This window comes from Staurois parvus, unplaced genomic scaffold, assembly GCF_062004578.1.
Source record: "Staurois parvus isolate SC_StPar_1 unplaced genomic scaffold, SC_StPar_1.0 ptg000151l, whole genome shotgun sequence".
NCBI lineage: Eukaryota > Metazoa > Chordata > Amphibia > Anura > Ranidae > Staurois > Staurois parvus.
In genome coordinates this window covers 9,185,491-9,211,924 of record NW_028317947.1, presented here as the reverse complement: position 1 = coordinate 9,211,924, position 26,434 = coordinate 9,185,491, and the positions used below count along the sequence as shown (strand labels likewise).

At 39.6% G+C, this 26,434-nt stretch overlaps 1 protein-coding gene and 29 non-coding genes across 30 annotated transcripts; 1 reads left to right on the top strand and 29 right to left on the bottom strand.

Annotated features, from left to right (window-relative positions):
* The first annotated feature begins 60 nt into the window (after positions 1-60).
* On the top strand, positions 61-11,206 carry LOC149464339 (uncharacterized). The gene is made up of 2 exons (XM_089674698.1): positions 61-5,764; positions 9,551-11,206. The coding sequence occupies exon 1, from the start codon at positions 61-63 to the stop codon at positions 3,499-3,501; it is 3,441 nt and encodes a 1,146-aa protein (XP_089530824.1). The 3' UTR covers positions 3,502-5,764; positions 9,551-11,206.
* Positions 11,207-12,022: 816 nt separating this feature from the next.
* On the bottom strand, positions 12,023-12,105 carry TRNAL-CAG (transfer RNA leucine (anticodon CAG)). The gene has a single exon. It is a non-coding gene; the product is annotated as a tRNA-Leu (tRNA).
* A 613-nt stretch (positions 12,106-12,718) lies between these two features.
* TRNAT-UGU (transfer RNA threonine (anticodon UGU)) lies at positions 12,719-12,791 on the bottom strand. The gene has a single exon. It is a non-coding gene; the product is annotated as a tRNA-Thr (tRNA).
* Positions 12,792-12,890: 99 nt separating this feature from the next.
* Positions 12,891-12,973, bottom strand: TRNAL-CAG (transfer RNA leucine (anticodon CAG)). The gene has a single exon. It is a non-coding gene; the product is annotated as a tRNA-Leu (tRNA).
* A 680-nt stretch (positions 12,974-13,653) lies between these two features.
* On the bottom strand, positions 13,654-13,726 carry TRNAT-UGU (transfer RNA threonine (anticodon UGU)). Its single transcript has one exon. It is a non-coding gene; the product is annotated as a tRNA-Thr (tRNA).
* A 99-nt stretch (positions 13,727-13,825) lies between these two features.
* TRNAL-CAG (transfer RNA leucine (anticodon CAG)) lies at positions 13,826-13,908 on the bottom strand. The gene has a single exon. It is a non-coding gene; the product is annotated as a tRNA-Leu (tRNA).
* A 784-nt stretch (positions 13,909-14,692) lies between these two features.
* On the bottom strand, positions 14,693-14,775 carry TRNAL-CAG (transfer RNA leucine (anticodon CAG)). The gene has a single exon. It is a non-coding gene; the product is annotated as a tRNA-Leu (tRNA).
* Positions 14,776-15,388: 613 nt separating this feature from the next.
* Positions 15,389-15,462, bottom strand: TRNAT-UGU (transfer RNA threonine (anticodon UGU)). Its single transcript has one exon. It is a non-coding gene; the product is annotated as a tRNA-Thr (tRNA).
* Positions 15,463-15,560: 98 nt separating this feature from the next.
* TRNAL-CAG (transfer RNA leucine (anticodon CAG)) lies at positions 15,561-15,643 on the bottom strand. Its single transcript has one exon. It is a non-coding gene; the product is annotated as a tRNA-Leu (tRNA).
* Positions 15,644-16,494: 851 nt separating this feature from the next.
* On the bottom strand, positions 16,495-16,577 carry TRNAL-CAG (transfer RNA leucine (anticodon CAG)). The gene has a single exon. It is a non-coding gene; the product is annotated as a tRNA-Leu (tRNA).
* Positions 16,578-17,190: 613 nt separating this feature from the next.
* TRNAT-UGU (transfer RNA threonine (anticodon UGU)) lies at positions 17,191-17,263 on the bottom strand. The gene has a single exon. It is a non-coding gene; the product is annotated as a tRNA-Thr (tRNA).
* Positions 17,264-17,359: 96 nt separating this feature from the next.
* On the bottom strand, positions 17,360-17,445 carry TRNAL-CAG (transfer RNA leucine (anticodon CAG)). Its single transcript has one exon. It is a non-coding gene; the product is annotated as a tRNA-Leu (tRNA).
* Positions 17,446-18,057: 612 nt separating this feature from the next.
* On the bottom strand, positions 18,058-18,130 carry TRNAT-UGU (transfer RNA threonine (anticodon UGU)). Its single transcript has one exon. It is a non-coding gene; the product is annotated as a tRNA-Thr (tRNA).
* A 99-nt stretch (positions 18,131-18,229) lies between these two features.
* On the bottom strand, positions 18,230-18,312 carry TRNAL-CAG (transfer RNA leucine (anticodon CAG)). Its single transcript has one exon. It is a non-coding gene; the product is annotated as a tRNA-Leu (tRNA).
* Positions 18,313-18,925: 613 nt separating this feature from the next.
* Positions 18,926-18,998, bottom strand: TRNAT-UGU (transfer RNA threonine (anticodon UGU)). Its single transcript has one exon. It is a non-coding gene; the product is annotated as a tRNA-Thr (tRNA).
* A 99-nt stretch (positions 18,999-19,097) lies between these two features.
* On the bottom strand, positions 19,098-19,180 carry TRNAL-CAG (transfer RNA leucine (anticodon CAG)). Its single transcript has one exon. It is a non-coding gene; the product is annotated as a tRNA-Leu (tRNA).
* A 613-nt stretch (positions 19,181-19,793) lies between these two features.
* On the bottom strand, positions 19,794-19,867 carry TRNAT-UGU (transfer RNA threonine (anticodon UGU)). The gene has a single exon. It is a non-coding gene; the product is annotated as a tRNA-Thr (tRNA).
* A 98-nt stretch (positions 19,868-19,965) lies between these two features.
* TRNAL-CAG (transfer RNA leucine (anticodon CAG)) lies at positions 19,966-20,048 on the bottom strand. Its single transcript has one exon. It is a non-coding gene; the product is annotated as a tRNA-Leu (tRNA).
* An 851-nt stretch (positions 20,049-20,899) lies between these two features.
* TRNAL-CAG (transfer RNA leucine (anticodon CAG)) lies at positions 20,900-20,982 on the bottom strand. The gene has a single exon. It is a non-coding gene; the product is annotated as a tRNA-Leu (tRNA).
* A 613-nt stretch (positions 20,983-21,595) lies between these two features.
* Positions 21,596-21,668, bottom strand: TRNAT-UGU (transfer RNA threonine (anticodon UGU)). The gene has a single exon. It is a non-coding gene; the product is annotated as a tRNA-Thr (tRNA).
* Positions 21,669-21,767: 99 nt separating this feature from the next.
* TRNAL-CAG (transfer RNA leucine (anticodon CAG)) lies at positions 21,768-21,850 on the bottom strand. Its single transcript has one exon. It is a non-coding gene; the product is annotated as a tRNA-Leu (tRNA).
* Positions 21,851-22,463: 613 nt separating this feature from the next.
* Positions 22,464-22,536, bottom strand: TRNAT-UGU (transfer RNA threonine (anticodon UGU)). The gene has a single exon. It is a non-coding gene; the product is annotated as a tRNA-Thr (tRNA).
* A 99-nt stretch (positions 22,537-22,635) lies between these two features.
* On the bottom strand, positions 22,636-22,718 carry TRNAL-CAG (transfer RNA leucine (anticodon CAG)). The gene has a single exon. It is a non-coding gene; the product is annotated as a tRNA-Leu (tRNA).
* Positions 22,719-23,330: 612 nt separating this feature from the next.
* On the bottom strand, positions 23,331-23,403 carry TRNAT-UGU (transfer RNA threonine (anticodon UGU)). The gene has a single exon. It is a non-coding gene; the product is annotated as a tRNA-Thr (tRNA).
* Positions 23,404-24,198: 795 nt separating this feature from the next.
* Positions 24,199-24,271, bottom strand: TRNAT-UGU (transfer RNA threonine (anticodon UGU)). Its single transcript has one exon. It is a non-coding gene; the product is annotated as a tRNA-Thr (tRNA).
* Positions 24,272-24,370: 99 nt separating this feature from the next.
* Positions 24,371-24,453, bottom strand: TRNAL-CAG (transfer RNA leucine (anticodon CAG)). Its single transcript has one exon. It is a non-coding gene; the product is annotated as a tRNA-Leu (tRNA).
* Positions 24,454-25,066: 613 nt separating this feature from the next.
* TRNAT-UGU (transfer RNA threonine (anticodon UGU)) lies at positions 25,067-25,139 on the bottom strand. Its single transcript has one exon. It is a non-coding gene; the product is annotated as a tRNA-Thr (tRNA).
* Positions 25,140-25,238: 99 nt separating this feature from the next.
* On the bottom strand, positions 25,239-25,321 carry TRNAL-CAG (transfer RNA leucine (anticodon CAG)). Its single transcript has one exon. It is a non-coding gene; the product is annotated as a tRNA-Leu (tRNA).
* Positions 25,322-25,934: 613 nt separating this feature from the next.
* On the bottom strand, positions 25,935-26,007 carry TRNAT-UGU (transfer RNA threonine (anticodon UGU)). Its single transcript has one exon. It is a non-coding gene; the product is annotated as a tRNA-Thr (tRNA).
* Positions 26,008-26,106: 99 nt separating this feature from the next.
* On the bottom strand, positions 26,107-26,189 carry TRNAL-CAG (transfer RNA leucine (anticodon CAG)). The gene has a single exon. It is a non-coding gene; the product is annotated as a tRNA-Leu (tRNA).
* Between the last annotated feature and the right edge of the window lie 245 nt (positions 26,190-26,434).

Genomic DNA, 26,434 nt, shown 5'->3' with positions numbered 1-26,434 from the left:
AATTCCAGTGATTGAGCCGGGTCAAACGAGAAAATCTTCTGATTACGGTGAGTAACAATTATGGAATTTATTGATGACTTAGTAAATGAAAGCAAGTTAGAATTTAAGGATGTTTCTTTATATCCTGAAGACAGTCAGCTATGGCACTATATGTATAATGAATGTTTACAGGCCAATATTCAGATAGATAAATCTAGATTTACTGTGCACAGACAACGTAAAAAGATATCTAACATCTTAAATTTAGTAAGAATATTCAACAAAATGATTTTGAATGTTGATTTACCTGTTAAAAAAGCTTGTACATTAAAACAGACAGAATGTAGCACTGTACAGCATGAAAATTTGTCTCAAGATGCTCCTAGTTGCCCAAACTGTGACATTTTCTGTACTTACGTAGAAAATCTTGAGAAACAAATTGACTCTAAGACAAATCTTTTGTTAAGACTGCAGAATGACAGTAAACAGGTTGCCATGATTAACACAGATGACAAACAGAGTGATTCAAAATCAGAGCCACGTCTGTCCGATTTCTCTGAAAGTTCGGATATTGACTCTGATGACGAAACACAAATTAAACATAAAGAATTGTTATTTAAAACTGCAAAACTTAAGTTGCAAATACATAATCAATTAATGAAAGTTTTAAAAGACATTCCTGCTTATGATCCAGATAAAGATATCTATAGCAACATGGAAGTATATGAAATGCATGTCAAATGCCATCAGATTTCAGATCATGACATAAATTATTTGTTTCCGATGTGGCTCCCAATTAAATTTATGTCTCGAATTAAAAATTCTGTTGTTAACGATAAAGATCAGAAAAAACATAATGACGCGACAGACAGACTGCGACAATTGCTGTTATGTTCAACAGGTGAAGACGTACCTTCTGTAGAAATGCTCGACTTACTGCAGACTACTGCTGACGAAGACCCTTTTGAATTTAAAATTAAGTTTTCCAAAGCATATAAAATTATATTTGGAGTAGAAAATGAGAAAGACTCAGCTATGATCAAAGCTTTTGTAAAGAAATTCACGTATTTAGACCCAGTAACCATTGTCATAGCAGAGGAAAAACAAAATTTGAATGATATAGTAAGTTTCATTGACAAAATTCGAAGAAAATTGAAAAATAGCAATATCACTTATGAGGTGGCTGCGCTTCAAAGTGACAAAAACAGTCAGATTACAGTTATGCCAGGAACTACAGGTCCCAGTAAGAATGACAACGACAGATGCAAGCAAGCGAGTCATAATGAGGATACCACATGTTTTCACTGTCATAAACAAGGTCATATCAGACGCCATTGTTGGAAGTTTAAACTGAACTCACAAATAAAGAAACTGGAAATAAAAAGTGAAAAAGCAGCTTTTGTACAACCTGCTGTGTTGTGTAATGATAAAAATTTAACTGAATTGCCTTATGCCTCATCAGTTAAACAAATTCACACTTTGACTAGAAACAACTGTTCTGACAACAGGGTGAGAAGGGCTGTCACTGACAGAAATGGTTTATTACCAGTTCCAAAAATAGAATCACGTCCACATTCATCCCCGATATCGTTAGAATTTGTCGCTCCAATTGTATTGGATGACAATGGAAGGCCTTTTATAGACGGATTACTAAATGGTAAAAAGATCAGATTCCTAATTGACAGCGGATCTGAGATTAATCTGACCAGAGAAAACGTACCTGTGAAACCAAATTCACCCATGTGTAAAATAAAAGGTTTTAATAATACAGGTCATTCCACTGCTAGACAGGTGCCTAATGTAACATTTGAAGTACCTGGGCTAGTGAAAACTAACATTGATATTTGGTATAGTAATGCCACCGAGAATATTCTTGGCATTGATTTTATCAATAAGCAAAAGTGGATTATTGATATTCCGACTAAAGTTATTTGGAAGAATCCATCTAGGCCCAAATCAATGTTAATGGATCCTTCTATATACAGTGATGTTGGTTTCAACTCTAAAATGTCTACAGCACAAAAATGGCCTGATATTGATGGTAATTATGCTTTACAAGAATTGGTACAACGTTTTCCAAGTTTGTGGTCAAAATTTAAAAATGACATAGGAACATTGAAAGATACAGAATTGAATATTGAGGGAAAAGACCCTATACCCCTAAATCAGTATGAGTTACCACAAGAATCAATAGGACCACTTTCTGCCATTATTCAAGAGTTTATACAACTTGGGATTTTAAAGAAAACACAATCAGTGGTAAATAACTGTATTTGGCCTATCAAAAATGCTGACAATTCATATTCTTTGTCAGTTGATTTCAGGACACTGAATAAACATATCACTAATAACAAAGCAGTTGTTCCTGATCATTCTAATATCAAGTTACATTTAAAGGCCGAATCCAAAGTGTTTTCTGTTTTGGAAATCGATAACAGTCATTTTTCAATCCCCTTAGCTAAAAGTTGTCAATACAAGTTAGCTTTTAAGTTTCAGAAAGAGACCTATGCATTCACTCGATTAGTAGCTGGTTTAGACATCAGTGATGGTGTAGTCCATGAGTCCATAGAAAAAATTCTATCACAATTTTCAAGGCCAGAATGTATTTTTCAGCATGTAAATACAATTATGCTAAGTACGCAGAATGTTAACGAACATATTACTCTTTTGTCTGAGCTATTTATGTTGTTACAGGATGCAGGTCTTAAATTAAACCCAGAAAGGATTCAACTGATGAAAAGTCAGGTGAAATGCTTTCACATGCAGATCAGTCAAGGAAAGAGACAATTATTGCAGGAAACAGTCAGAGCTATCACTGCCATTCCAGTTCCTACAACACATAAAGCATTGCAACAATTTTTGAAAAACATAAATCATTGCAAAGAGTTTATACATGGTTTCGCAGAGAAAGTTAAGCCATTATATCATCTTTTGAAGAGTAAAAATAACTTAGTTGACCAATGGAGTCCAAATGAGAATAATGCTTTAAAAGTGTTGAAAAAGGATTTGCAGAATGCGCCAGCATTAAGTACTATTGAGGTTTGTTCCAATGCTCCTTTTGTTGTGAAAACTCATGTATCTGATAATGCAATTTCAGTAACTTTGTCTCAATTAAAAGAAGGTAATGAGAGACTAATTAGTTACTTCTCCAGAAATGTATCACTATTGGAAAGAACTTTTACATCAGAGGCACAACAACTGTTGAGTTTCTTTTATGCAATCAAAGCTTCACAAAGCACAGTAAAGTCACATAGTATCATATTACAGTCTCCTGACAGTTCACTAAGAAGAATTCTTGAGGAAGATACATTCAGAGAATGCCGTGAAAAGTATCCTCAGTGGATAAGAGCACTGTTAGCCAAACACATTGTGATAGGTACAGCTGCATCAGACAAGTCTCTACCTCACATTCACAGCAACACATGCAGTAATGAAGAACACTCTAACACTAGAGTAATGACATCAGCACAGAAAACAGTTACGCATATTTCTAAAGTTATAGGGATGAGAACAAAGGCATAAACCTTTGTCATCTCTGGGGTGATACAAAACCTTTCTTTGTTTAATAAAACAGGGTTTTGCGGTCATGACCTATGATGAAATATTGCGTCCTGTCATACCTAAATAACACACTACTTTTGTATTCTAGTTTAGGTAATTTCAGACAGGATTAGGACAGTATTTTGATTGATATATAGAAGTTTTCTGTAAAAGGAAATAGGAAGTAATGATACTTCACAATATGTGTTTCAAACTCATACACTGATTGTTCCATAATCTTTCATATTTGTTGAAATAGGTGCAAGAATAATGCAATGTTTGTGCCAAAGTAATGATACTGCATTTCTTTACAGAAATGACATCTAAAATCAAATATGAAGCGTAACAATCTCCTACAAGCCAACGTGAAGGAATTTGAACGTTAAAGAAGAGTTCTTCATATGGAAGAAGATTGAACAAGAGCTTAATACTTCACACTTGTGACTGATTTATTGCGTTCAACAAAGATGTTTCTACTTTACAGAACTTAACGAAGATATTTTATAGACATTGCATGAAAACAATTTATTATTGAAAATATTGTTATAGGTCACATATACATTGTAATGATCCTTTTATTCCGATACTTACATCCATATTGGGATATTATTATTATTATTATTTTTTATTTTTTACATATTCATATACGGAATATTTTTTGGTTAAAACTTCATAGAGTTATTCCAGTTATTAGAATATCTTTTGTTAAAAGATACAAGAAACATATTACTCTTATAGGAGCAATATAAACGGATGACACATTTTAGAATGGAAAGTATATTTCCGGAACCTTAAAATATTATACAAATATGGAAATATAATACATTAATTATTATTTTTATTTTTATTATTATTATTATTACTATTATCATATATCAATTAACATTATGATTAAGAATTTTTAGGAAGAGAAACTAAAGATTAAGTATAGAGTTTTGAAGGAAAGTTATTTTGATTGGTCCAGTTATGAAGAATATATACGATCATTTGGTATAAGACGGTGTGTATGGGACATGAATGAAGTGTGCATTGATTTGGCATTAATTTTAGACTAATCATAATAAGGGGGAAATGTTAAATCTAAATTATGATTCGGCATTTATATTGATGGCAAGCTTGCAAAATATTTGGTTTTTATGATTAGTCATAATTAATATTAATATATGTAAGTGGTCTGTGACAAATGGTAGTATTTACTATTCTTCAATTATAGCTGAGACCAAAAGATATACAAGTTAAGCTGAAATAGTATATACCAGTTGAAAGTTGAGTAGACTATATTTAGAGATAGTTGGTTAAAAGTATTTGGTAGTTATGTCAAGGTTATTAGAAGTGATTTACTATTACAGTACGTATTTTAATAATAATCTGTGTGTATTTAGTATACGTTTCTAACATTGATACATATATAGTTTAGTGATTATACATTGATATGTTCTTAAGCTATAATTATTCTTTATATATAGCTGAGGGTTACATCATTGGTACATCAGCATACATATGTTCCTGTCCATCAAACATCATATGTATAGCATCTTTCCCTTTTATGAATTGGCTTTGCTAAGCAGTAATACTTTCCATAGAAGGTATTAAGATCACAAAGTATGACGTACATTTGCCTCTTAAAAGTGCATGAGACACAGAGACAGGGGAACACACACTCACTCACACACTAATATGACACTCTAGCATACACACGTCTGAGATGTTGGAACAGGTGCTGCAAGACCAGATCATCATCTCCATCTACTTCCGGCTTCTTTACAAAGTCTAGAAGGACAGCATTAAGGACAAGGACATGGAGCATCGCACATGGCCAGGACAGCCATGACAGATAATGGTGACTTTGTTTTAAACCTAGTAGTTGTCATTTTTACAATAGTTTTATCTACATGGAACTGTTCATAATACGCTTTACATTGTTATTTGACACCATTGTGTGATAGAATAAAATCACACTTCATTTTTTATTTCAATGGCTCTTTCATTCATAATCGCCTCAAGACACTAGAAGAAGTATTATATGTGTCTAAAAATCCAACATTTTGGTGAGCCAGCCACCGCCGAACGTTTTTTCTACGGTTTTTCCCATACCTTGTTAAGGGGGAAAACTACGCACAATTCTGTGATTGTCAAGTCCTGGGAAAACACGGTGAAAAGTACCTAGCAGAACAGGCGATTATACAGACTTGGACGAGAATTCCAGTGATTGAGCCGGGTCAAACGAGAAAATCTTCTGATTACGGTGAGTAACAATTATGGAATTTATTGATGACTTAGTAAATGAAAGCAAGTTAGAATTTAAGGATGTTTCTTTATATCCTGAAGACAGTCAGCTATGGCACTATATGTATAATGAATGTTTACAGGCCAATATTCAGATAGATAAATCTAGATTTACTGTGCACAGACAACGTAAAAAGATATCTAACATCTTAAATTTAGTAAGAATATTCAACAAAATGATTTTGAATGTTGATTTACCTGTTAAAAAAGCTTGTACATTAAAACAGACAGAATGTAGCACTGTACAGCATGAAAATTTGTCTCAAGATGCTCCTAGTTGCCCAAACTGTGACATTTTCTGTACTTACGTAGAAAATCTTGAGAAACAAATTGACTCTAAGACAAATCTTTTGTTAAGACTGCAGAATGACAGTAAACAGGTTGCCATGATTAACACAGATGACAAACAGAGTGATTCAAAATCAGAGCCACGTCTGTCCGATTTCTCTGAAAGTTCGGATATTGACTCTGATGACGAAACACAAATTAAACATAAAGAATTGTTATGTAAAACTGCAAAACTTAAGTTGCAAATACATAATCAATTAATGAAAGTTTTAAAAGACATTCCTGCTTATGATCCAGATAAAGATATCTATAGCAACATGGAAGTATATGAAATGCATGTCAAATGCCATCAGATTTCAGATCATGACATAAATTATTTGTTTCCGATGTGGCTCCCAATTAAATTTATGTCTCGAATTAAAAATTCTGTTGTTAACGATAAAGATCAGAAAAAACATAATGACGCGACAGACAGACTGCGACAATTGCTGTTATGTTCAACAGGTGAAGACGTACCTTCTGTAGAAATGCTCGACTTACTGCAGACTACTGCTGACGAAGACCCTTTTGAATTTAAAATTAAGTTTTCCAAAGCATATAAAATTATATTTGGAGTAGAAAATGAGAAAGACTCAGCTATGATCAAAGCTTTTGTAAAGAAATTCACGTATTTAGACCCAGTAACCATTGTCATAGCAGAGGAAAAACAAAATTTGAATGATATAGTAAGTTTCATTGACAAAATTCGAAGAAAATTGAAAAATAGCAATATCACTTATGAGGTGGCTGCGCTTCAAAGTGACAAAAACAGTCAGATTACAGTTATGCCAGGAACTACAGGTCCCAGTAAGAATGACAACGACAGATGCAAGCAAGCGAGTCATAATGAGGATACCACATGTTTTCACTGTCATAAACAAGGTCATATCAGACGCCATTGTTGGAAGTTTAAACTGAACTCACAAATAAAGAAACTGGAAATAAAAAGTGAAAAAGCAGCTTTTGTACAACCTGCTGTGTTGTGTAATGATAAAAATTTAACTGAATTGCCTTATGCCTCATCAGTTAAACAAATTCACACTTTGACTAGAAACAACTGTTCTGACAACAGGGTGAGAAGGGCTGTCACTGACAGAAATGGTTTATTACCAGTTCCAAAAATAGAATCACGTCCACATTCATCCCCGATATCGTTAGAATTTGTCGCTCCAATTGTATTGGATGACAATGGAAGGCCTTTTATAGACGGATTACTAAATGGTAAAAAGATCAGATTCCTAATTGACAGCGGATCTGAGATTAATCTGACCAGAGAAAACGTACCTGTGAAACCAAATTCACCCATGTGTAAAATAAAAGGTTTTAATAATACAGGTCATTCCACTGCTAGACAGGTGCCTAATGTAACATTTGAAGTACCTGGGCTAGTGAAAACTAACATTGATATTTGGTATAGTAATGCCACCGAGAATATTCTTGGCATTGATTTTATCAATAAGCAAAAGTGGATTATTGATATTCCGACTAAAGTTATTTGGAAGAATCCATCTAGGCCCAAATCAATGTTAATGGATCCTTCTATATACAGTGATGTTGGTTTCAACTCTAAAATGTCTACAGCACAAAAATGGCCTGATATTGATGGTAATTATGCTTTACAAGAATTGGTACAACGTTTTCCAAGTTTGTGGTCAAAATTTAAAAATGACATAGGAACATTGAAAGATACAGAATTGAATATTGAGGGAAAAGACCCTATACCCCTAAATCAGTATGAGTTACCACAAGAATCAATAGGACCACTTTCTGCCATTATTCAAGAGTTTATACAACTTGGGATTTTAAAGAAAACACAATCAGTGGTAAATAACTGTATTTGGCCTATCAAAAATGCTGACAATTCATATTCTTTGTCAGTTGATTTCAGGACACTGAATAAACATATCACTAATAACAAAGCAGTTGTTCCTGATCATTCTAATATCAAGTTACATTTAAAGGCCGAATCCAAAGTGTTTTCTGTTTTGGAAATCGATAACAGTCATTTTTCAATCCCCTTAGCTAAAAGTTGTCAATACAAGTTAGCTTTTAAGTTTCAGAAAGAGACCTATGCATTCACTCGATTAGTAGCTGGTTTAGACATCAGTGATGGTGTAGTCCATGAGTCCATAGAAAAAATTCTATCACAATTTTCAAGGCCAGAATGTATTTTTCAGCATGTAAATACAATTATGCTAAGTACGCAGAATGTTAACGAACATATTACTCTTTTGTCTGAGCTATTTATGTTGTTACAGGATGCAGGTCTTAAATTAAACCCAGAAAGGATTCAACTGATGAAAAGTCAGGTGAAATGCTTTCACATGCAGATCAGTCAAGGAAAGAGACAATTATTGCAGGAAACAGTCAGAGCTATCACTGCCATTCCAGTTCCTACAACACATAAAGCATTGCAACAATTTTTGAAAAACATAAATCATTGCAAAGAGTTTATACATGGTTTCGCAGAGAAAGTTAAGCCATTATATCATCTTTTGAAGAGTAAAAATAACTTAGTTGACCAATGGAGTCCAAATGAGAATAATGCTTTAAAAGTGTTGAAAAAGGATTTGCAGAATGCGCCAGCATTAAGTACTATTGAGGTTTGTTCCAATGCTCCTTTTGTTGTGAAAACTCATGTATCTGATAATGCAATTTCAGTAACTTTGTCTCAATTAAAAGAAGGTAATGAGAGACTAATTAGTTACTTCTCCAGAAATGTATCACTATTGGAAAGAACTTTTACATCAGAGGCACAACAACTGTTGAGTTTCTTTTATGCAATCAAAGCTTCACAAAGCACAGTAAAGTCACATAGTATCATATTACAGTCTCCTGACAGTTCACTAAGAAGAATTCTTGAGGAAGATACATTCAGAGAATGCCGTGAAAAGTATCCTCAGTGGATAAGAGCACTGTTAGCCAAACACATTGTGATAGGTACAGCTGCATCAGACAAGTCTCTACCTCACATTCACAGCAACACATGCAGTAATGAAGAACACTCTAACACTAGAGTAATGACATCAGCACAGAAAACAGTTACGCATATTTCTAAAGTTATAGGGATGAGAACAAAGGCATAAACCTTTGTCATCTCTGGGGTGATACAAAACCTTTCTTTGTTTAATAAAACAGGGTTTTGCGGTCATGACCTATGATGAAATATTGCGTCCTGTCATACCTAAATAACACACTACTTTTGTATTCTAGTTTAGGTAATTTCAGACAGGATTAGGACAGTATTTTGATTGATATATAGAAGTTTTCTGTAAAAGGAAATAGGAAGTAATGATACTTCACAATATGTGTTTCAAACTCATACACTGATTGTTCCATAATCTTTCATATTTGTTGAAATAGGTGCAAGAATAATGCAATGTTTGTGCCAAAGTAATGATACTGCATTTCTTTACAGAAATGACATCTAAAATCAAATATGAAGCGTAACAATCTCCTACAAGCCAACGTGAAGGAATTTGAACGTTAAAGAAGAGTTCTTCATATGGAAGAAGATTGAACAAGAGCTTAATACTTCACACTTGTGACTGATTTATTGCGTTCAACAAAGATGTTTCTACTTTACAGAACTTAACGAAGATATTTTATAGACATTGCATGAAAACAATTTATTATTGAAAATATTGTTATAGGTCACATATACATTGTAATGATCCTTTTATTCCGATACTTACATCCATATTGGGATATTATTATTATTATTATTTTTTATTTTTTACATATTCATATACGGAATATTTTTTGGTTAAAACTTCATAGAGTTATTCCAGTTATTAGAATATCTTTTGTTAAAAGATACAAGAAACATATTACTCTTATAGGAGCAATATAAACGGATGACACATTTTAGAATGGAAAGTATATTTCCGGAACCTTAAAATATTATACAAATATGGAAATATAATACATTAATTATTATTTTTATTTTTATTATTATTATTATTACTATTATCATATATCAATTAACATTATGATTAAGAATTTTTAGGAAGAGAAACTAAAGATTAAGTATAGAGTTTTGAAGGAAAGTTATTTTGATTGGTCCAGTTATGAAGAATATATACGATCATTTGGTATAAGACGGTGTGTATGGGACATGAATGAAGTGTGCATTGATTTGGCATTAATTTTAGACTAATCATAATAAGGGGGAAATGTTAAATCTAAATTATGATTCGGCATTTATATTGATGGCAAGCTTGCAAAATATTTGGTTTTTATGATTAGTCATAATTAATATTAATATATGTAAGTGGTCTGTGACAAATGGTAGTATTTACTATTCTTCAATTATAGCTGAGACCAAAAGATATACAAGTTAAGCTGAAATAGTATATACCAGTTGAAAGTTGAGTAGACTATATTTAGAGATAGTTGGTTAAAAGTATTTGGTAGTTATGTCAAGGTTATTAGAAGTGATTTACTATTACAGTACGTATTTTAATAATAATCTGTGTGTATTTAGTATACGTTTCTAACATTGATACATATATAGTTTAGTGATTATACATTGATATGTTCTTAAGCTATAATTATTCTTTATATATAGCTGAGGGTTACATCATTGGTACATCAGCATACATATGTTCCTGTCCATCAAACATCATATGTATAGCATCTTTCCCTTTTATGAATTGGCTTTGCTAAGCAGTAATACTTTCCATAGAAGGTATTAAGATCACAAAGTATGACGTACATTTGCCTCTTAAAAGTGCATGAGACACAGAGACAGGGGAACACACACTCACTCACACACTAATATGACACTCTAGCATACACACGTCTGAGATGTTGGAACAGGTGCTGCAAGACCAGATCATCATCTCCATCTACTTCCGGCTTCTTTACAAAGTCTAGAAGGACAGCATTAAGGACAAGGACATGGAGCATCGCACATGGCCAGGACAGCCATGACAGATAATGGTGACTTTGTTTTAAACCTAGTAGTTGTCATTTTTACAATAGTTTTATCTACATGGAACTGTTCATAATACGCTTTACATTGTTATTTGACACCATTGTGTGATAGAATAAAATCACACTTCATTTTTTATTTCAATGGCTCTTTCATTCATAATCGCCTCAAGACACTAGAAGAAGTATTATATGTGTCTAAAAATCCAACATAGTCTAATGTGCTGCTATCTCTGCGGAGGCCTACGTGTCAACGTTTTGGCTTCATGTCGCTCTTCCGCCTGGAGCTCAAGGAACAAAAGTAATCTGTTGAACGTCATATGATGGAGAAAATGCTCTACAACAAGCCTCACCCTTTTCACCTTTTTCTTGCTACCTTCCTCATGTACAAAGCATTGGAAGAAAAATACAAAGACACATGTTAAAAGTGCAAAAGTAGTATCTTAATACAAGGATACGCAGATAGCCAGCGTCTTGCAGTTAGCAAGATATCTCTCTTTGCTTGAATTGCACTTTTCTTTCCATGCGGATAGCGAGCGTCTTGCAGTTAGCAATATATCTGTTTGCTTGAATTGCACTCTTCTTTCCATGCAGAATTAGAGAGCAAGTCTTTGTAGCAGATGTTATCTCTTTCAAGATGTGGGGAAATTCAAGTTGTCCTAACCTTTAGATTTCATAATCTCGAGGCCTTCATATTGTCATAACCTAACCGTTACCTTGGGCCTTTTGGGGAAAATTCTAATTATGCCAATTTGCGAGCTACGGTTCCCGAAAACGGCAGAAAGGACCCAGTGAGATTTGAACTTGCGACCCCTGGTTTACAAGACCAGTGCTCTAACCCCTGAGCTATGGAGCCCTGTTTTTCTAATTTTGGACAGCATTTTTTTTGCACTAGAGCTAGAGCGCTAAAGGAGCATGAGAACCTAAAGAGCAAGCTGTGAAAAGCTGAAACTGCTGTCAGAAGTGGGATTCGAACCCACGCCTCCAGTGGAGACTGCGACCTGAACGCAGCGCCTTAGACAGCTCGGTCATCCTGACCTGTTGAGGAGTGCTTCAGCAAGATCCCATGAGGCTCATATGTAGTCTAATGTGCTGCTATCTCTGCGGAGGCCAACGTCTCAACGTTTTGGCTTCATATCGCTCTTCCGCCTGGAGCTCAAGGAACAAAAGTAATCTGTTGAACGTCACATGATGGAGAAAATGCTCTATAACAAGCCTCACCCTTTTCACCTTTTTCTTGCTACCTTCCTCATGTACAAAGCATTGGAAGAAAAATACAAAGACACATGTTAAAAGTGCAAAAGTAGTATCCTAATACAAGGACACGCAGATAGCCAGCGTCTTGCAGTTAGCAAGATATCTCTCTTTGCTTGAATTGCACTTTTCTTTCCATGCGGATAGCGAGCGTCTTGCAGTTAGCAAGATATCTGTTTGCTTGAATTGCACTCTTCTTTCCATGCAGAATTAGAGAGCGAGTCTTTGTAGCAGATGTTATCTCTTTCAAGATGTGGGGAAATTCAAGTTGTCCTAACCTTTAGATTTCATAATCTCGAGGCCTTCATATAGTCATAACCTAACCGTTACCTTGGGCCTTTTGGGGAAAAATCTAATTATGCCAATTTGCGAGCTACGGTTCCTGAAAACGGCAAAAAGGCACCAGCGAGATTTGAACTCGCGACCCCTGGTTTACAAGACCAGTGCTCTAACCCCTGAGCTATGGAGCCCTATTTTTCTAATGTTGGACAGCATTTTTTTTGCACTAGAGCTAGAGCGCTAAAGGAGCAAGAGAACCTAAAGAGCAAGCTGTGAAAAGCTGAAACTGCTGTCAGAAGTGGGATTCGAACCCACGCCTCCAGTGGAGACTGCAACCTGAACGCAGCGCCTTAGACCGCTCGGTCATCCTTACCTGTTGAGGAGTGCTTCAGCAAGATCCCGTGAGGCTCATATGTAGTCTAATGTGCTGCTATCTCTGCGGAGGCCTACGTGTCAACGTTTAGGCTTCATGTCACTCTTCCGCCTGGAGCTCAAGGAACAAAAGAAATCTGTTGAACGTCACATGATGGAGAAAATGCTCTACAACAAGCCTCACCCTTTTCACCTTTTTCTTGCTACCTTCCTCATGTACAAAGCATTGGAAGAAAAATACAAAGACACATGTTAAAAGTGCAAAAGTAGTATCTTAATACAAGGATACGCAGATATCCAGCGTCTTGCAGTTAGCAAGATATCTCTCTTTGCTTGAATTGCACTTTTCTTTCCATGCGGATAGCGAGCGTCTTGCAGTTAGCAAGATATCTCTCTTTGCTTGAATTGCACTTTTCTTTCCATGCGGATAGCGAGCGTCTTGCAGTTAGCAAGATATCTGTTTGCTTGAATTGCACTCTACTTTCCATGCAGAATTAGAGAGCGAGTCTTTGTAGCAGATGTTATCTCTTTCAAGATGTGGTGAAATTCAAGTTGTCCTAACCTTTAGATTTTATCATCTCGAGGCCTTCATATAGTCATAACCTAACCGTTACCTTGGGCCTTTTGGGGAAAAATCTAATTATGCCAATTTGCGAGCTACGGTTCCTGAAAACGGCAGAAAGGCCCCAGCGAGATTTGAACTCGCGACCCCTGGTTGACAAGACCAGTGCTCTAACCCCTGAGCTATGGAGCCCTGTTTTTCTAATTTTGGACAGCATTTTTTTTGCACTAGAGCTAGAGCGCTAAAGGAGCAAGAGAACCTAAAGAGCAAGCTGTGAAAAGCTTAAACTGCTGTCAGTAGTGGGATTCGAACCCACGCCTCCAGTGGAGACTGCGACCTGAACGCAGCGCCTTAGACCGCTCGGTCATCCTGACCTGTTGAGGAGTGCTTCAGCAAGATCCCGTGAGGCTCATATGTAGTCTAATGTGCTGCTATCTCTGCGGAGGCCTACGTGTCAACGTTTTGGCTTCATGTCGCTCTTCCGCCTGGAGCTCAAGGAACAAAAGTAATCTGTTGAACGTCACATGATGGAGAAAATGCTCTACAACAAGCCTCACCCTTTTCACCTTTTTCTTGCTACCTTCCTCATGTACAAAGCATTGGAAGAAAAATACAAAGACACATGTTAAAAGTGCAAAAGTAGTTTCCTAATACAAGGACACGCAGATAGGCAGCGTCTTGCAGTTAGCAAGATATCTCTCTTTGCTTGAATTGCACTTTTCTTTCCATGCGGATAGCGAGCGTCTTGCAGTTAGCAAGATATCTGTTTGCTTGAATTGCACTCTTCTTTCCATGCAGAATTAGAGAGCGAGTGTTTGTAGCAGATGTTATCTCTTTCAAGATGTGGTGAAATTCAAGTTGTCCTAACCATTAAATTTCATCATCTCGAGGCCTTCATATAGTCATAACCTTACGTTACCTTGGGCCTTTTGGGGGAAAATCTAATTATGCCAATTTGCGAGCTACGGTTCCCGAAAATGGAAGAAAGGCCCCAGCGAGATTTGAACTTGTGACGCCTGGTTTACAAGACCAGTGCTCTAACCCCTGAGCTATGGAGCCCTGTTTTACTAATGTTGGACAGCATTTTTTTTGCACTAGAGCTAGAGCGCTAAAGGAGCAAGAGAACCTAAAGAGCAAGCTGTGAAAAGCTGAAACTGCTGTCAGAAGTGGGATTCGAACCCACGCCTCCAGTGGAGACTGCGACCTGAACGCAGCGTCTTAGACCGCTCGGCCATCCTGACCTGTTGAGAAGCGCTTTAGCAAGATCCCGTGATGCTCATATGTAGTCTAATGTGCTGCTATCTCTGCGGAGGAATACGTGTCAATGTTTAGGCTTCATGTCACTCTTCCGCCTGGAGCTCAAAAAACAAAAGAAATCTGTTGAACGTCACATGATGGAGAAAATGCTCTACAACAAGCCTCACCCTTTGCACCTTTTTCTTGCTACCTTTCTCATGTACAAAGCATTGGAAGAAAAATACAAAGACACATGTTAAAAGTGCAAAAGTAGTATCTTAATACAAGGACACGCAGATATCCAGCGTCTTGCAGTTAGCAAGATATCTCTCTTTGCTTGAATTGCACTTTTCTTTCCATGCGGATAGCGAGCGTCTTGCAGTTAGCAAGATATCTGTTTGCTTGAATTGCACTCTTCTTTCCATGCAGAATTAGAGAGCGAGTCTTTGTAGCAGATGTTATCTCTTTCAAGATGTGGGGAAATTCAAGTTGTCCTAACCTTTAGATTTCATAATCTCGAGGCCTTCATATAGTCATAACCTAACCGTTACCTTGGGCCTTTTGGGGAAAAATCTAATTATGCCAATTTGCGAGCTACGGTTCCTGAAAACGGCAGAAAGGCCCCAGCGAGATTTGAACTCGCGACCCCTGGTTTACAAGACCAGTGCTCTAACCCCTGAGCAATGGAGACCTGTTTTTCTAATTTTGGACAGCATTTTTTTTGCACTAGAGCTAGAGCGCTAAAGGAGCAAGAGAACCTAAAGAGCAAGCTGTGAAAAGCTGAAACTGCTGTCAGTAGTGGGATTCGAACCCACGCCTCCAGTGGAGACTGCGACCTGAACGCAGCGCCTTAGACCGCTCGGTCATCCTGACCTGTTGAGGGGTGCTTCAGCAAGATCCCGTGAGGCTCATATGTAGTCTAATGTGCTGCTATCTCTGCGGAGGCCTACGTGTCAACGTTTTGGCTTCATGTCGCTCTTCCGCCTGGAGCTCAAGGAACAAAAGTAATCTGTTGAACGTCACATGATGGAGAAAATGCTCTACAACAAGCCTCACCCTTTTCACCTTTTTCTTGCTACCTTCCTCATGTACAAAGCATTGGAAGAAAAATACAAAGACACATGCTAAAAGTGCAAAAGTAGTATCTTAATACAATGATACGCAGATATCCAGCGTCTTGCAGTTAGCAAGATATCTCTCTTTGCTTGAATTGCACTTTTCTTTCCATGCGGATAGCGAGCGTCTTGCAGTTAGCAAGATATCTCTCTTTGCTTGAATTGCACTTTTCTTTCCATGCGGATAGCGAGCGTCTTGCAGTTAGCAAGATATCTGTTTGCTTGAATTGCACTCTTCTTTCCATGCAGAATTAGAGAGCGAGTCTTTGTAGCAGATGTTATCTCTTTCAAGATGTGGTGAAATTCAAGTTGTCCTAACCATTAAATTTCATCATCTCGAGGCCTTCATATAGTCATAACCTTACGTTACTTTGGGCCTTTTGGGGAAAAATCTAATTATGCCAATTTGCGAGCTACGGTTCCCGAAAATGGCAGAAATGCCCCAGTGAGATTTGAACTCGCGACCTCTGGTTTACAAGACCAGTGCTCTAACCCCTGAGCAATGGAGCCCTATTTTTTTCATGTTGGATCGCATTTTTTTTGCACTAGAGCTAGAGCGCTAAAGGAGCATGAGAACCTAAAGAGAAAGCTGTGAAAAGCTGAAACTGCTGTCAGAAGTGGGATTCGAACCCACGCCTCCAGTGGAGACTGCGACCTGAACGCAGCGCCTTAGACCGCTCGGCCATCCTGACCTGTTGAGGAGTGCTTTAGCAAGATCCCGTGATGCTCATATGTAGTCTAATGTGCTACTATCTCTGCGGAGGCCTACGTGTCATTGTTTAGGCTTCATGTCACTCTTCCGCCTGGAGCTCAAGGAACAAAAGAAATCTGTTGAACGTCACATGATGGAGAAAATGCTCTACAACAAGCCTCACCCTTTTCACCTTTTTCTTGCTACCTTCCTCATGTACAAAGCATTGGAAGAAAAATACAAAGACACATGTTAAAAGTGCAAAAGTAGTATCTTAATACAAGGATACGCAGATATCCAGCGTCTTGCAGTTAGCAAGATATCTCTCTTTGCTTGAATTGCACTTTTCTTTCCATGCGGATAGCGAGCGTCTTGCAGTTAGCAAGATATCTGTTTGCTTGATTTGCACTCTTCTTTCCATGCAGAATTAGAGAGCGAGTCTTTGTAGCAGATGTTATCTCTTTCAAGATGTGGGGAAATTCAAGTTGTCCTAACCTTTAGATTTCATAATCTCGAGGCCTTCATATAGTCATAACCTAACCGTTACCTTGGGCCTTTTGGGGAAAAATCTAATTATGTCAATTTGCGAGCTACGGTTCCCGAAAACGGCAGAAAGGCCCCAGCGAGATTTGAACTCGCGACCCCTGGTTTACAAGACCAGTGCTCTAACCCCTGAGCTATGGAGCCCTGTTTTTCTAATGTTGGACAGCATTTTTTTTGCACTAGAGCTAGAGCGCTAAAGGAGCAAGAGAACCTAAAGAGCAAGCTGTGAAAAGCTGAAACTGCGGTCAGAAGTGGGATTCGAACCCACGCCTCCTGTGGAGACTGCGACCTGAACGCAGCGCCTTAGACCGCTCGGTCATCCTGTCCTGTTGAGGAGTGCTTCAGCAAGATCCCATGAGGCTCATATGTAGTCTAATGTGCTGCTATCTCTGCGGAGGCCTACGTGTCAACGTTTTGGCTTCATGTCGCTCTTCCGCCTGGAGCTCAAGGAACAAAAGTAATCTGTTGAACGTCACATGATGGAGAAAATGCTCTACAACAAGCCTCACCCTTTTCACCTTTTTCTTGCTACCTTCCTCATGTACAAAGCATTGGAAGAAAAATACAAAGACACATGTTAAAAGTGCAAAAGTAGTATCCTAATACAAGGACACACAGATAGCCAGCGTCTTGCAGTTAGCAAGATATCTCTCTTTGCTTGAATTGCACTTTTCTTTCCATGCGGATAGCGAGCGTCTTGCAGTTAGCAAGATATCTGTTTGCTTGAATTGCACTCTTCTTTCCATGCAGAATTAGAGAGCGAGTCTTTGTAGCAGATGTTATCTCTTTCAAGATGTGGTGAAATTCAAGTTGTCCTAACCATTAAATTTCATCATCTCGAGGCCTTCATATAGTCATAACCTTACGTTACCTTGGGCCTTTTGGGGGAAAATCTAATTATGCCAATTTGCGAGCTACGGTTCCCGAAAATGGCAGAAAGGCCCCAGCGAGATTTGAACTCACGACCCCTGGTTTACAAGACCAGTGCTCTAACCCCTGAGCTATGGAGCCCTGTTTTTCTGGTTTTGGACAGCATTTTTTTTGCACTAGAGCTAGAGCGCTAAAGGAGCAAGAGAACCTAAAGAGCAAGCTGTGAAAAGCTGAAACTGCTGTCAGAAGTGGGATTCGAACCCACGCCTCCAGTGGAGACTGCGACCTGAACGCAGCGCCTTAGACCGCTCGGCCATCCTGACCTGTTGAGGAGTGCTATAGCAAGATCCCGTGATGCTCATATGTAGTCTAATGTGCTGCTATCTCTGCGGAGGCCTACGTGTCAACGTTTAGGCTTCATGTCACTCTTCCGCCTGGAGCTCAAGGAACAAAAGAAATCTGTTGAACGTCACATGATGGAGAAAATGCTCTACAACAAGCCTCACCCTTTTCACCTTTTTCTTGCTACCTTCCTCATGTACAAAGCATTGGAAGAAAAATACAAAGACACATGTTAAAAGTGCAAAAGTAGTATCTTAATACAAGGATACGCAGATATCCAGCGTCTTGCAGTTAGCAAGATATCTCTCTTTGCTTGAATTGCACTTTTCTTTCCATGCGGATAGCGAGCGTCTTGCAGTTAGCAAGATATCTGTTTGCTTGAATTGCACTCTTCTTTCCATGCAGAATTAGAGAGCGAGTCTTTGTAGCAGATGTTATCTCTTTCAAGATGTGGGGAAATTCAAGTTGTCCTAACCTTTAGATTTCATAATCTCGAGGCCTTCATATAGTCATAACCTAACCGTTACCTTGGGCCTTTTGGGGAAAAATCTAATTATGCCAATTTGCGAGCTACGGTTCCTGAAAACGGCAGAAAGGCCCCAGCGAGATTTGAACTCGCGACCCCTGGTTTACAAGACCAGTGCTCTAACCCCTGAGCTATGGAGCCCTGTTTTTCTAATTTTGGACAGCATTTTTTTTGCACTAAAGCTAGAGCGCTAAAGGAGCAAGAGAACCTAAAGAGCAAGCTGTGAAAAGCTGAAACTGCTGTCAGAAGTGGGATTCGAACCCACTCCTCCAGTGGAGACTGCGACCTGAACGCAGCGCCTTAGACCGCTCGGCCATCCTGACCTGTCGAGGAGCGCTTTAGCAAGATCCCGTGATGCTCATATGTAGTCTAATGTGCTGCTATCTCTGCGGAGGCCTACGTGTCAACGTTTAGGCTTCATGTCACTCTTCCGCCTTGAGCTCAAGGAACAAAAGAAATCTGTTGAACGTCACATGATGGAGAAAATGCTCTACAACAAGCCTCACCCTTTGCACCTTTTTCTTGCTACCTTTCTCATGTACAAAGCATTGGAAGAAAAATACAAAGACACATGTTAAAAGTGCAAAAGTAGTATCTTAATACAAGGACACGCAGATATCCAGCGTCTTGCAGTTAGCAAGATATCTCTCTTTGCTTGAATTGCACTTTTCTTTCCATGCGGATAGCGAGCGTCTTGCAGTTAGCAAGATATCTGTTTGCTTGAATTGCACTCTTCTTTCCATGCAGAATTAGAGAGCGAGTCTTTGTAGCAGATGTTATCTCTTTCAAGATGTGGGGAAATTCAAGTTGTCCTAACCTTTAGATTTCATAATCTCGAGGCCTTCATATAGTCATAACCTAACCGTTACCTTGGGCCTTTTGGGGAAAAATCTAATTATGCCAATTTGCGAGCTACGGTTCCTGAAAACGGCAGAAAGGCCCCAGCGAGATTTGAACTCGCGACCCCTGGTTTACAAGACCAGTGCTCTAACCCCTGAGCAATGGAGACCTGTTTTTCTAATTTTGGACAGCATTTTTTTTGCACTAGAGCTAGAGCGCTAAAGGAGCAAGAGAACCTAAAGAGCAAGCTGTGAAAAGCTGAAACTGCTGTCAGTAGTGGGATTCGAACCCACGCCTCCAGTGGAGACTGCGACCTGAACGCAGCGCCTTAGACCGCTCGGTCATCCTGACCTGTTGAGGAGTGCTTCAGCAAGATCCCGTGAGGCTCATATGTAGTCTAATGTGCTGCTATCTCTGCGGAGGCCTACGTGTCAACGTTTTGGCTTCATGTAGCTCTTCCGCCTGGAGCTCAAGGAACAAAAGTAATCTGTTGAACGTCACATGATGGAGAAAATGCTCTACAACAAGCCTCACCCTTTTCACCTTTTTCTTGCTACCTTCCTCATGTACAAAGCATTGGAAGAAAAATACAAAGACACATGTTAAAAGTGCAAAAGTAGTATCTTAATACAATGATACGCAGATATCCAGCGTCTTGCAGTTAGCAAGATATCTCTCTTTGCTTGAATTGCACTTTTCTTTCCATGCGGATAGCGAGCGTCTTGCAGTTAGCAAGATATCTCTCTTTGCTTGAATTGCACTTTTCTTTCCATGCGGATAGCGAGCGTCTTGCAGTTAGCAAGATATCTGTTTGCTTGAATTGCACTCTTCTTTCCATGCAGAATTAGAGAGCGAGTCTTTGTAGCAGATGTTATCTCTTTCAAGATGTGGTGAAATTCAAGTTGTCCTAACCATTAAATTTCATCATCTCGAGGCCTTCATATAGTCATAACCTTACGTTACTTTGGGCCTTTTGGGGAAAAATCTAATTATGCCAATTTGCGAGCTACGGTTCCCGAAAATGGCAGAAATGCCCCAGTGAGATTTGAACTCGTGACCTCTGGTTTACAAGACCAGTGCTCTAACCCCTGAGCAATGGAGCCCTATTTTTTTCATGTTGGATAGCATTTTTTTTGCACTAGAGCTAGAGCGCTAAAGGAGCAAGAGAACCTAAAGAGCAAGCTGTGAAAAGCTGAAACTGCTGTCAGAAGTGGGATTCGAACCCACGCCTCCAGTGGAGACTGCGACCTGAACGCAGCGCCTTAGACCGCTCGGCCATCCTGACCTGTTGAGGAGTGCTTTAGCAAGATCCCGTGATGCTCATATGTAGTCTAATGTGCTGCTATCTCTGCGGAGGCCTACGTGTCATTGTTTAGGCTTCATGTCACTCTTCCGCCTGGAGCTCAAGGAACAAAAGAAATCTGTTGAACGTCACATGATGGAGAAAATGCTCTACAACAAGCCTCACCCTTTTCACCTTTTTCTTGCTACCTTCCTCATGTACAAAGCATTGGAAGAAAAATACAAAGACACATGTTAAAAGTGCAAAAGTAGTATCTTAATACAAGGATACCCAGATATCCAGCGTCTTGCAGTTAGCAAGATATCTCTCTTTGCTTGAATTGCACTTTTCTTTCCATGCGGATAGCGAGCGTCTTGCAGTTAGCAAGATATCTGTTTGCTTGATTTGCACTCTTCTTTCCATGCAGAATTAGAGAGCGAGTCTTTGTAGCAGATGTTATCTCTTTCAAGATGTGGGGAAATTCAAGTTGTCCTAACCTTTAGATTTCATAATCTCGAGGCCTTCATATAGTCATAACCTAACCGTTACCTTGGGCCTTTTGGGGAAAAATCTAATTATGTCAATTTGCGAGCTACGGTTCCCGAAAACGGCAGAAAGGCCCCAGCGAGATTTGAACTCGCGACCCCTGGTTTACAAGACCAGTGCTCTAACCCCTGAGCTATGGAGCCCTGTTTTTCTAATGTTGGACAGCATTTTTTTTGCACTAGAGCTAGAGCGCTAAAGGAGCAAGAGAACCTAAAGAGCAAGCTGTGAAAAGCTGAAACTGCGGTCAGAAGTGGGATTCGAACCCACGCCTCCTGTGGAGACTGCGACCTGAACGCAGCGCCTTAGACCGCTCGGTCATCCTGACCTGTTGAGGAGTGCTTCAGCAAGATCCCGTGAGGCTCATATGTAGTCTAATGTGCTGCTATCTCTGCGGAGGCCTACGTCTCAACGTTTTGGCTTCATGTCGCTCTTCCGCCTGGAGCTCAAGGAACAAAAGTAATCTGTTGAACGTCACATGATGGAGAAAATGCTCTACAACAAGCCTCACCCTTTTCACCTTTTTCTTGCTACCTTCCTCATGTACAAAGCATTGGAAGAAAAATACAAAGACACATGTTAAAAGTGCAAAAGTAGTATCCTAATACAAGGACACGCAGATAGCCAGTGTCTTGCAGTTAGCAAGATATCTCTCTTTGCTTGAATTGCACTTTTCTTTCCATGCGGATAGCGAGCGTCTTGCAGTTAGCAAGATATCTGTTTGCTTGAATTGCACTCTTCTTTCCATGCAGAATTAGAGAGCGAGTGTTTGTAGCAGATGTTATCTCTTTCAAGATGTGGTGAAATTCAAGTTGTCCTAACCATTAAATTTCATTATCTCGAGGCCTTCATATAGTCATAACCTAGCCGTTACCTTGGGCCTTTTGGGGGAAAATCTAATTATGCCAATTTGCGAGCTACGGTTCCCGAAAATGGCAGAAAGGCCCCAGCGAGATTTGAACTCGCAACCTCTGGTTTACAAGACCAGTGCTCTAACCCCTGAGCTATGGAGCCCTATTTTTCTAATGTTGGACAGCATTTTTTTTGCACTAGAGCTAGAGCGCTAAAGGAGCAAGAGAACCTAAAGAGCAAGCTGTGAAAAGCTGAAACTGCTGTCAGAAGTGGGATTCGAACCCACGCCTCCAGTGGAGACTGCGACCTGAACGCAGCGCCTTAGACCGCTCGGCCATCCTGACCTGTTGAGGAGTGCTATAGCAAGATCCCGTGATGCTCATATGTAGTCTAATGTGCTGCTATCTCTGCGGAGGCCTACGTGTCAACGTTTAGGCTTCATGTCACTCTTCCGCCTGGAGCTCAAGGAACAAAAGAAATCTGTTGAACGTCACATGATGGAGAAAATGCTCTACAACAAGCCTCACCCTTTTCACCTTTTTCTTGCTACCTTCCTCATGTACAAAGCATTGGAAGAAAAATACAAAGACACATGTTAAAAGTGCAAAAGTAGTATCTTAATACAAGGATACGCAGATATCCAGCGTCTTGCAGTTAGCAAGATATCTCTCTTTGCTTGAATTGCACTTTTCTTTCCATGCGGATAGCGAGCGTCTTGCAGTTAGCAAGATATCTGTTTGCTTGAATTGCACTCTTCTTTCCATGCAGAATTAGAGAGCGAGTGTTTGTAGCAGATGTTATCTCTTTCAAGATGTGGGGAAATTCAAGTTGTCCTAACCATTAAATTTCATAATCTCGAGGCCTTCATATAGTAATAACCTTACGTTACCTTGGGCCTTTTGGGGGAAAATCTAATTATGCCAATTTGCGAGCTACGGTTCCTGAAAACGGCAGAAAGGCCCCAGCGAGATTTGAACTCGCGACCCCTGGTTTACAAGACCAGTGCTCTAACCCCTGAGCTATGGAGCCCTGTTTTTCTAATTTTGGACAGCATTTTTTTTGCACTAGAGCTAGAGCGCTAAAGGAGCAAGAGAACCTAAAGAGCAAGCTGTGAAAAGCTGAAACTGCTTTCAGTAGTGGGATTCGAACCCACGCCTCCAGTGGAGACTGCAACCTGAACGCAGCGCCTTAGACCGCTCGGTCATCCTGACCTGTTGAGGAGTGCTTCAGCAAGATCCCGTGAGGCTTATATGTAGTCTAATGTGCTGCTATCTCTGCGGAGGCCTACGTGTCAACGTTTTGGCTTCATGTCGCTCTTCCGCCTGGAGCTCAAGGAACAAAAGTAATCTGTTGAACGTCACATGATGGAGAAAATGCTCAACAACAAGCCTCACCCTTTTCACCTTTTTCTTGCTACCTTCCTCATGTACAAAGCATTGGAAGAAAAATACAAAGACACATGTTAAAAGTGCAAAAGTAGTATCCTAATACAAGGACACGCAGATAGCCAGCGTCTTGCAGTTAGCAAGATATCTCTCTTTGCTTGAATTGCACTTTTCTTTCCATGCGGATAGCGAGCGTCTTGCAGTTAGCATTATATCTGTTTGCTTGAATTGCACTTTTCTTTCCATGCAGAATTAGAGAGCAAGTCTTTGTAGCAGATGTTATCTCTTTCAAGATGTGGGGAATTTCAAGTTGTCCTAACCTTTAGATTTCATAATCTCGAGGCCTTCATATTGTCATAACCTAACCGTTACCTTGGGCCTTTTGGGGAAAAATCTAATTATGCCAATTTGCGAGCTACGGTTCCTGAAAACGGCAGAAAGGCCCCAGCAAGATTTGAACTCGCGACCCCTGGTTTACAAGACCAGTGCTCTAACCCCTGAGCTATGGAGCCCTATTTTTCTAATGTTGGACAGCATTTTTTTTGCACTAGAGCTAGAGCGCTAAAGGAGCAAGAGAATCTAAAGAGCAAGCTATGAAAAGCTGAAACTGCTGTCAGAAGTGGGATTCGAACCCACGCCTCCAGTGGAGACTGCGACCTGAACGCAGCGCCTTAGACCGCTCGGCCATCCTGACCTATTGAAGAGTGCATTAGCAAGATCCCGTGATGCTCATATGTAGTCTAATGTGCTGCTATCTCTGCGGAGGCCTACGTCTCAACGTTTAGGCTTCATATCACTCTTCCGCCTGGAGCTCAAGGAACAAAAGAAATCTGTTGAACGTCACATGATGGAGAAAATGCTCTACAACAAGCCTCACCCTTTTCACCTTTTTCTTGCTACCTTCCTCATGTACAAAGCATTGGAAGAAAAATACAAAGACACATGTTAAAAGTGCAAAAGTAGTATCTTAATACAAGGATACGCAGATATCCAGCGTCTTGCAGTTAGCAAGATATCTCTCTTTGCTTGAATTGCACTTTTCTTTCCATGCGGATAGCGAGCGTCTTGCAGTTAGCAAGATATCTGTTTGCTTGAATTGCACTCTTCTTTCCATGCAGAATTAGAGAGCGAGTCTTTGTAGCAGATGTTATCTCTTTCAAGATGTGGGGAAATTCAAGTTGTCCTAACCTTTAGATTTCATAATCTCGAGGCCTTCATATAGTCATAACCTAACCGTTACCTTGGGCCTTTTGGGGAAAAATCTAATTATGTCAATTTGCGAGCTACGGTTCCCGAAAATGGCAGAAAGGCCCCAGCGAGATTTGAACTCGCGATTCCTGGTTTACAAGACCAGTGCTCTAACCCCTGAGCTATGGAGCCCTATTTTTCTGATGAGGGACAGCATTTTTTTTGCACTAGAGCTAGAGCGCTAAAGGAGCAAGAGAACCTAAAGAGCAAGCTGTGAAAAGCTGAAACTGCTGTCAGAAGTGGGATTCGAACCCAAGCCTCCAGTGGAGACTGCGACCTGAACGCAGCGCCTTAGACCGCTCGGCCATCCTGACCTGTTGAGGAGTGCTTTAGCAAGATCCCGTGATGCTCATATGTAGTCTAATGTGCTGCTATCTCTGCGGAGGCCTACGTGTCAACGTTTAGGCTTCATGTCACTCTTCCGCCTGGAGCTCAAGGAACAAAAGAAATCTGTTGAACGTCACATGATGGAGAAAATGCTCTACAACAAGCCTCACCCTTTTCACCTTTTTCTTGCTACCTTCCTCATGTACAAAGCATTGGAAGAAAAATACAAAGACACATGTTAAAAGTGCAAAAGTAGTATCTTAATACAAGGATACCCAGATATCCAGCGTCTTGCAGTTAGCAAGATATCTCTCTTTGCTTGAATTGCACTTTTCTTTCCATGCGGATAGCGAGCGTCTTGCAGTTAGCAAGATATCTGTTTGCTTGATTTGCGCTCTTCTTTCCATGCAGAATTAGAGAGCGAGTCTTTGTAGCAGATGTTATCTCTTTCAAGATGTGGGGAAATTCAAGTTGTCCTAACCTTTAGATTTCATAATCTCAAGGCCTTCATATAGTCATAACCTAACCGTTACCTTGGGCCTTTTGGGGAAAAATCTAATTATGTCATTTTGTGAGCTACGGTTCCTGAAACCGGCAGAAAGGCCCCAGTAAGATTTGAACTCGCGACCCCTGGTTTACAAGACCAGTGCTCTAACCCCTGAGCTATGGAGCCCTGCTTTTCAAATTTTGGACAGCATTTTTTTTGCACTAGAGCTAGAGCGCTAAAGGAGCAAGAGAACCTAAAGAGCAAGCTGTGAAAAGCTGAAACTGCTGTCAGAATTGGGATTCGAACCCACGCCTCCAGTGGAGATTGCGACCTGAACGCAGCGCCTTAGACCGCTCAGCCATCCTGACCTGTTGAGGAGTGCTTCAGCAAGATCCCTTGACGCTCATATGTAGTCTAATGTGCTGCTATCTCTGCAGAGGCCTAAGTCTCAACGTTTTGGCTTCATGTCGCTCTTCCGCCTGGAGCTCAAGGAACAAAAGTAATCTGTTGAACGTCACATGATGGAGAAAATGCTCTATAACAAGCCTCACCCTTTTCACCTTTTTCTTGCTACCTTCCTCATGTACAAAGCATTGGAAGAAAAATACAAAGA

What these genes read in the sequence shown, in the direction of transcription:
- LOC149464339 (XM_089674698.1), top strand. Translation starts at nt 61, where the DNA reads ATGGAATTTATTGATGACTTAGTAAATGAAAGCAAGTTAGAATTTAAG.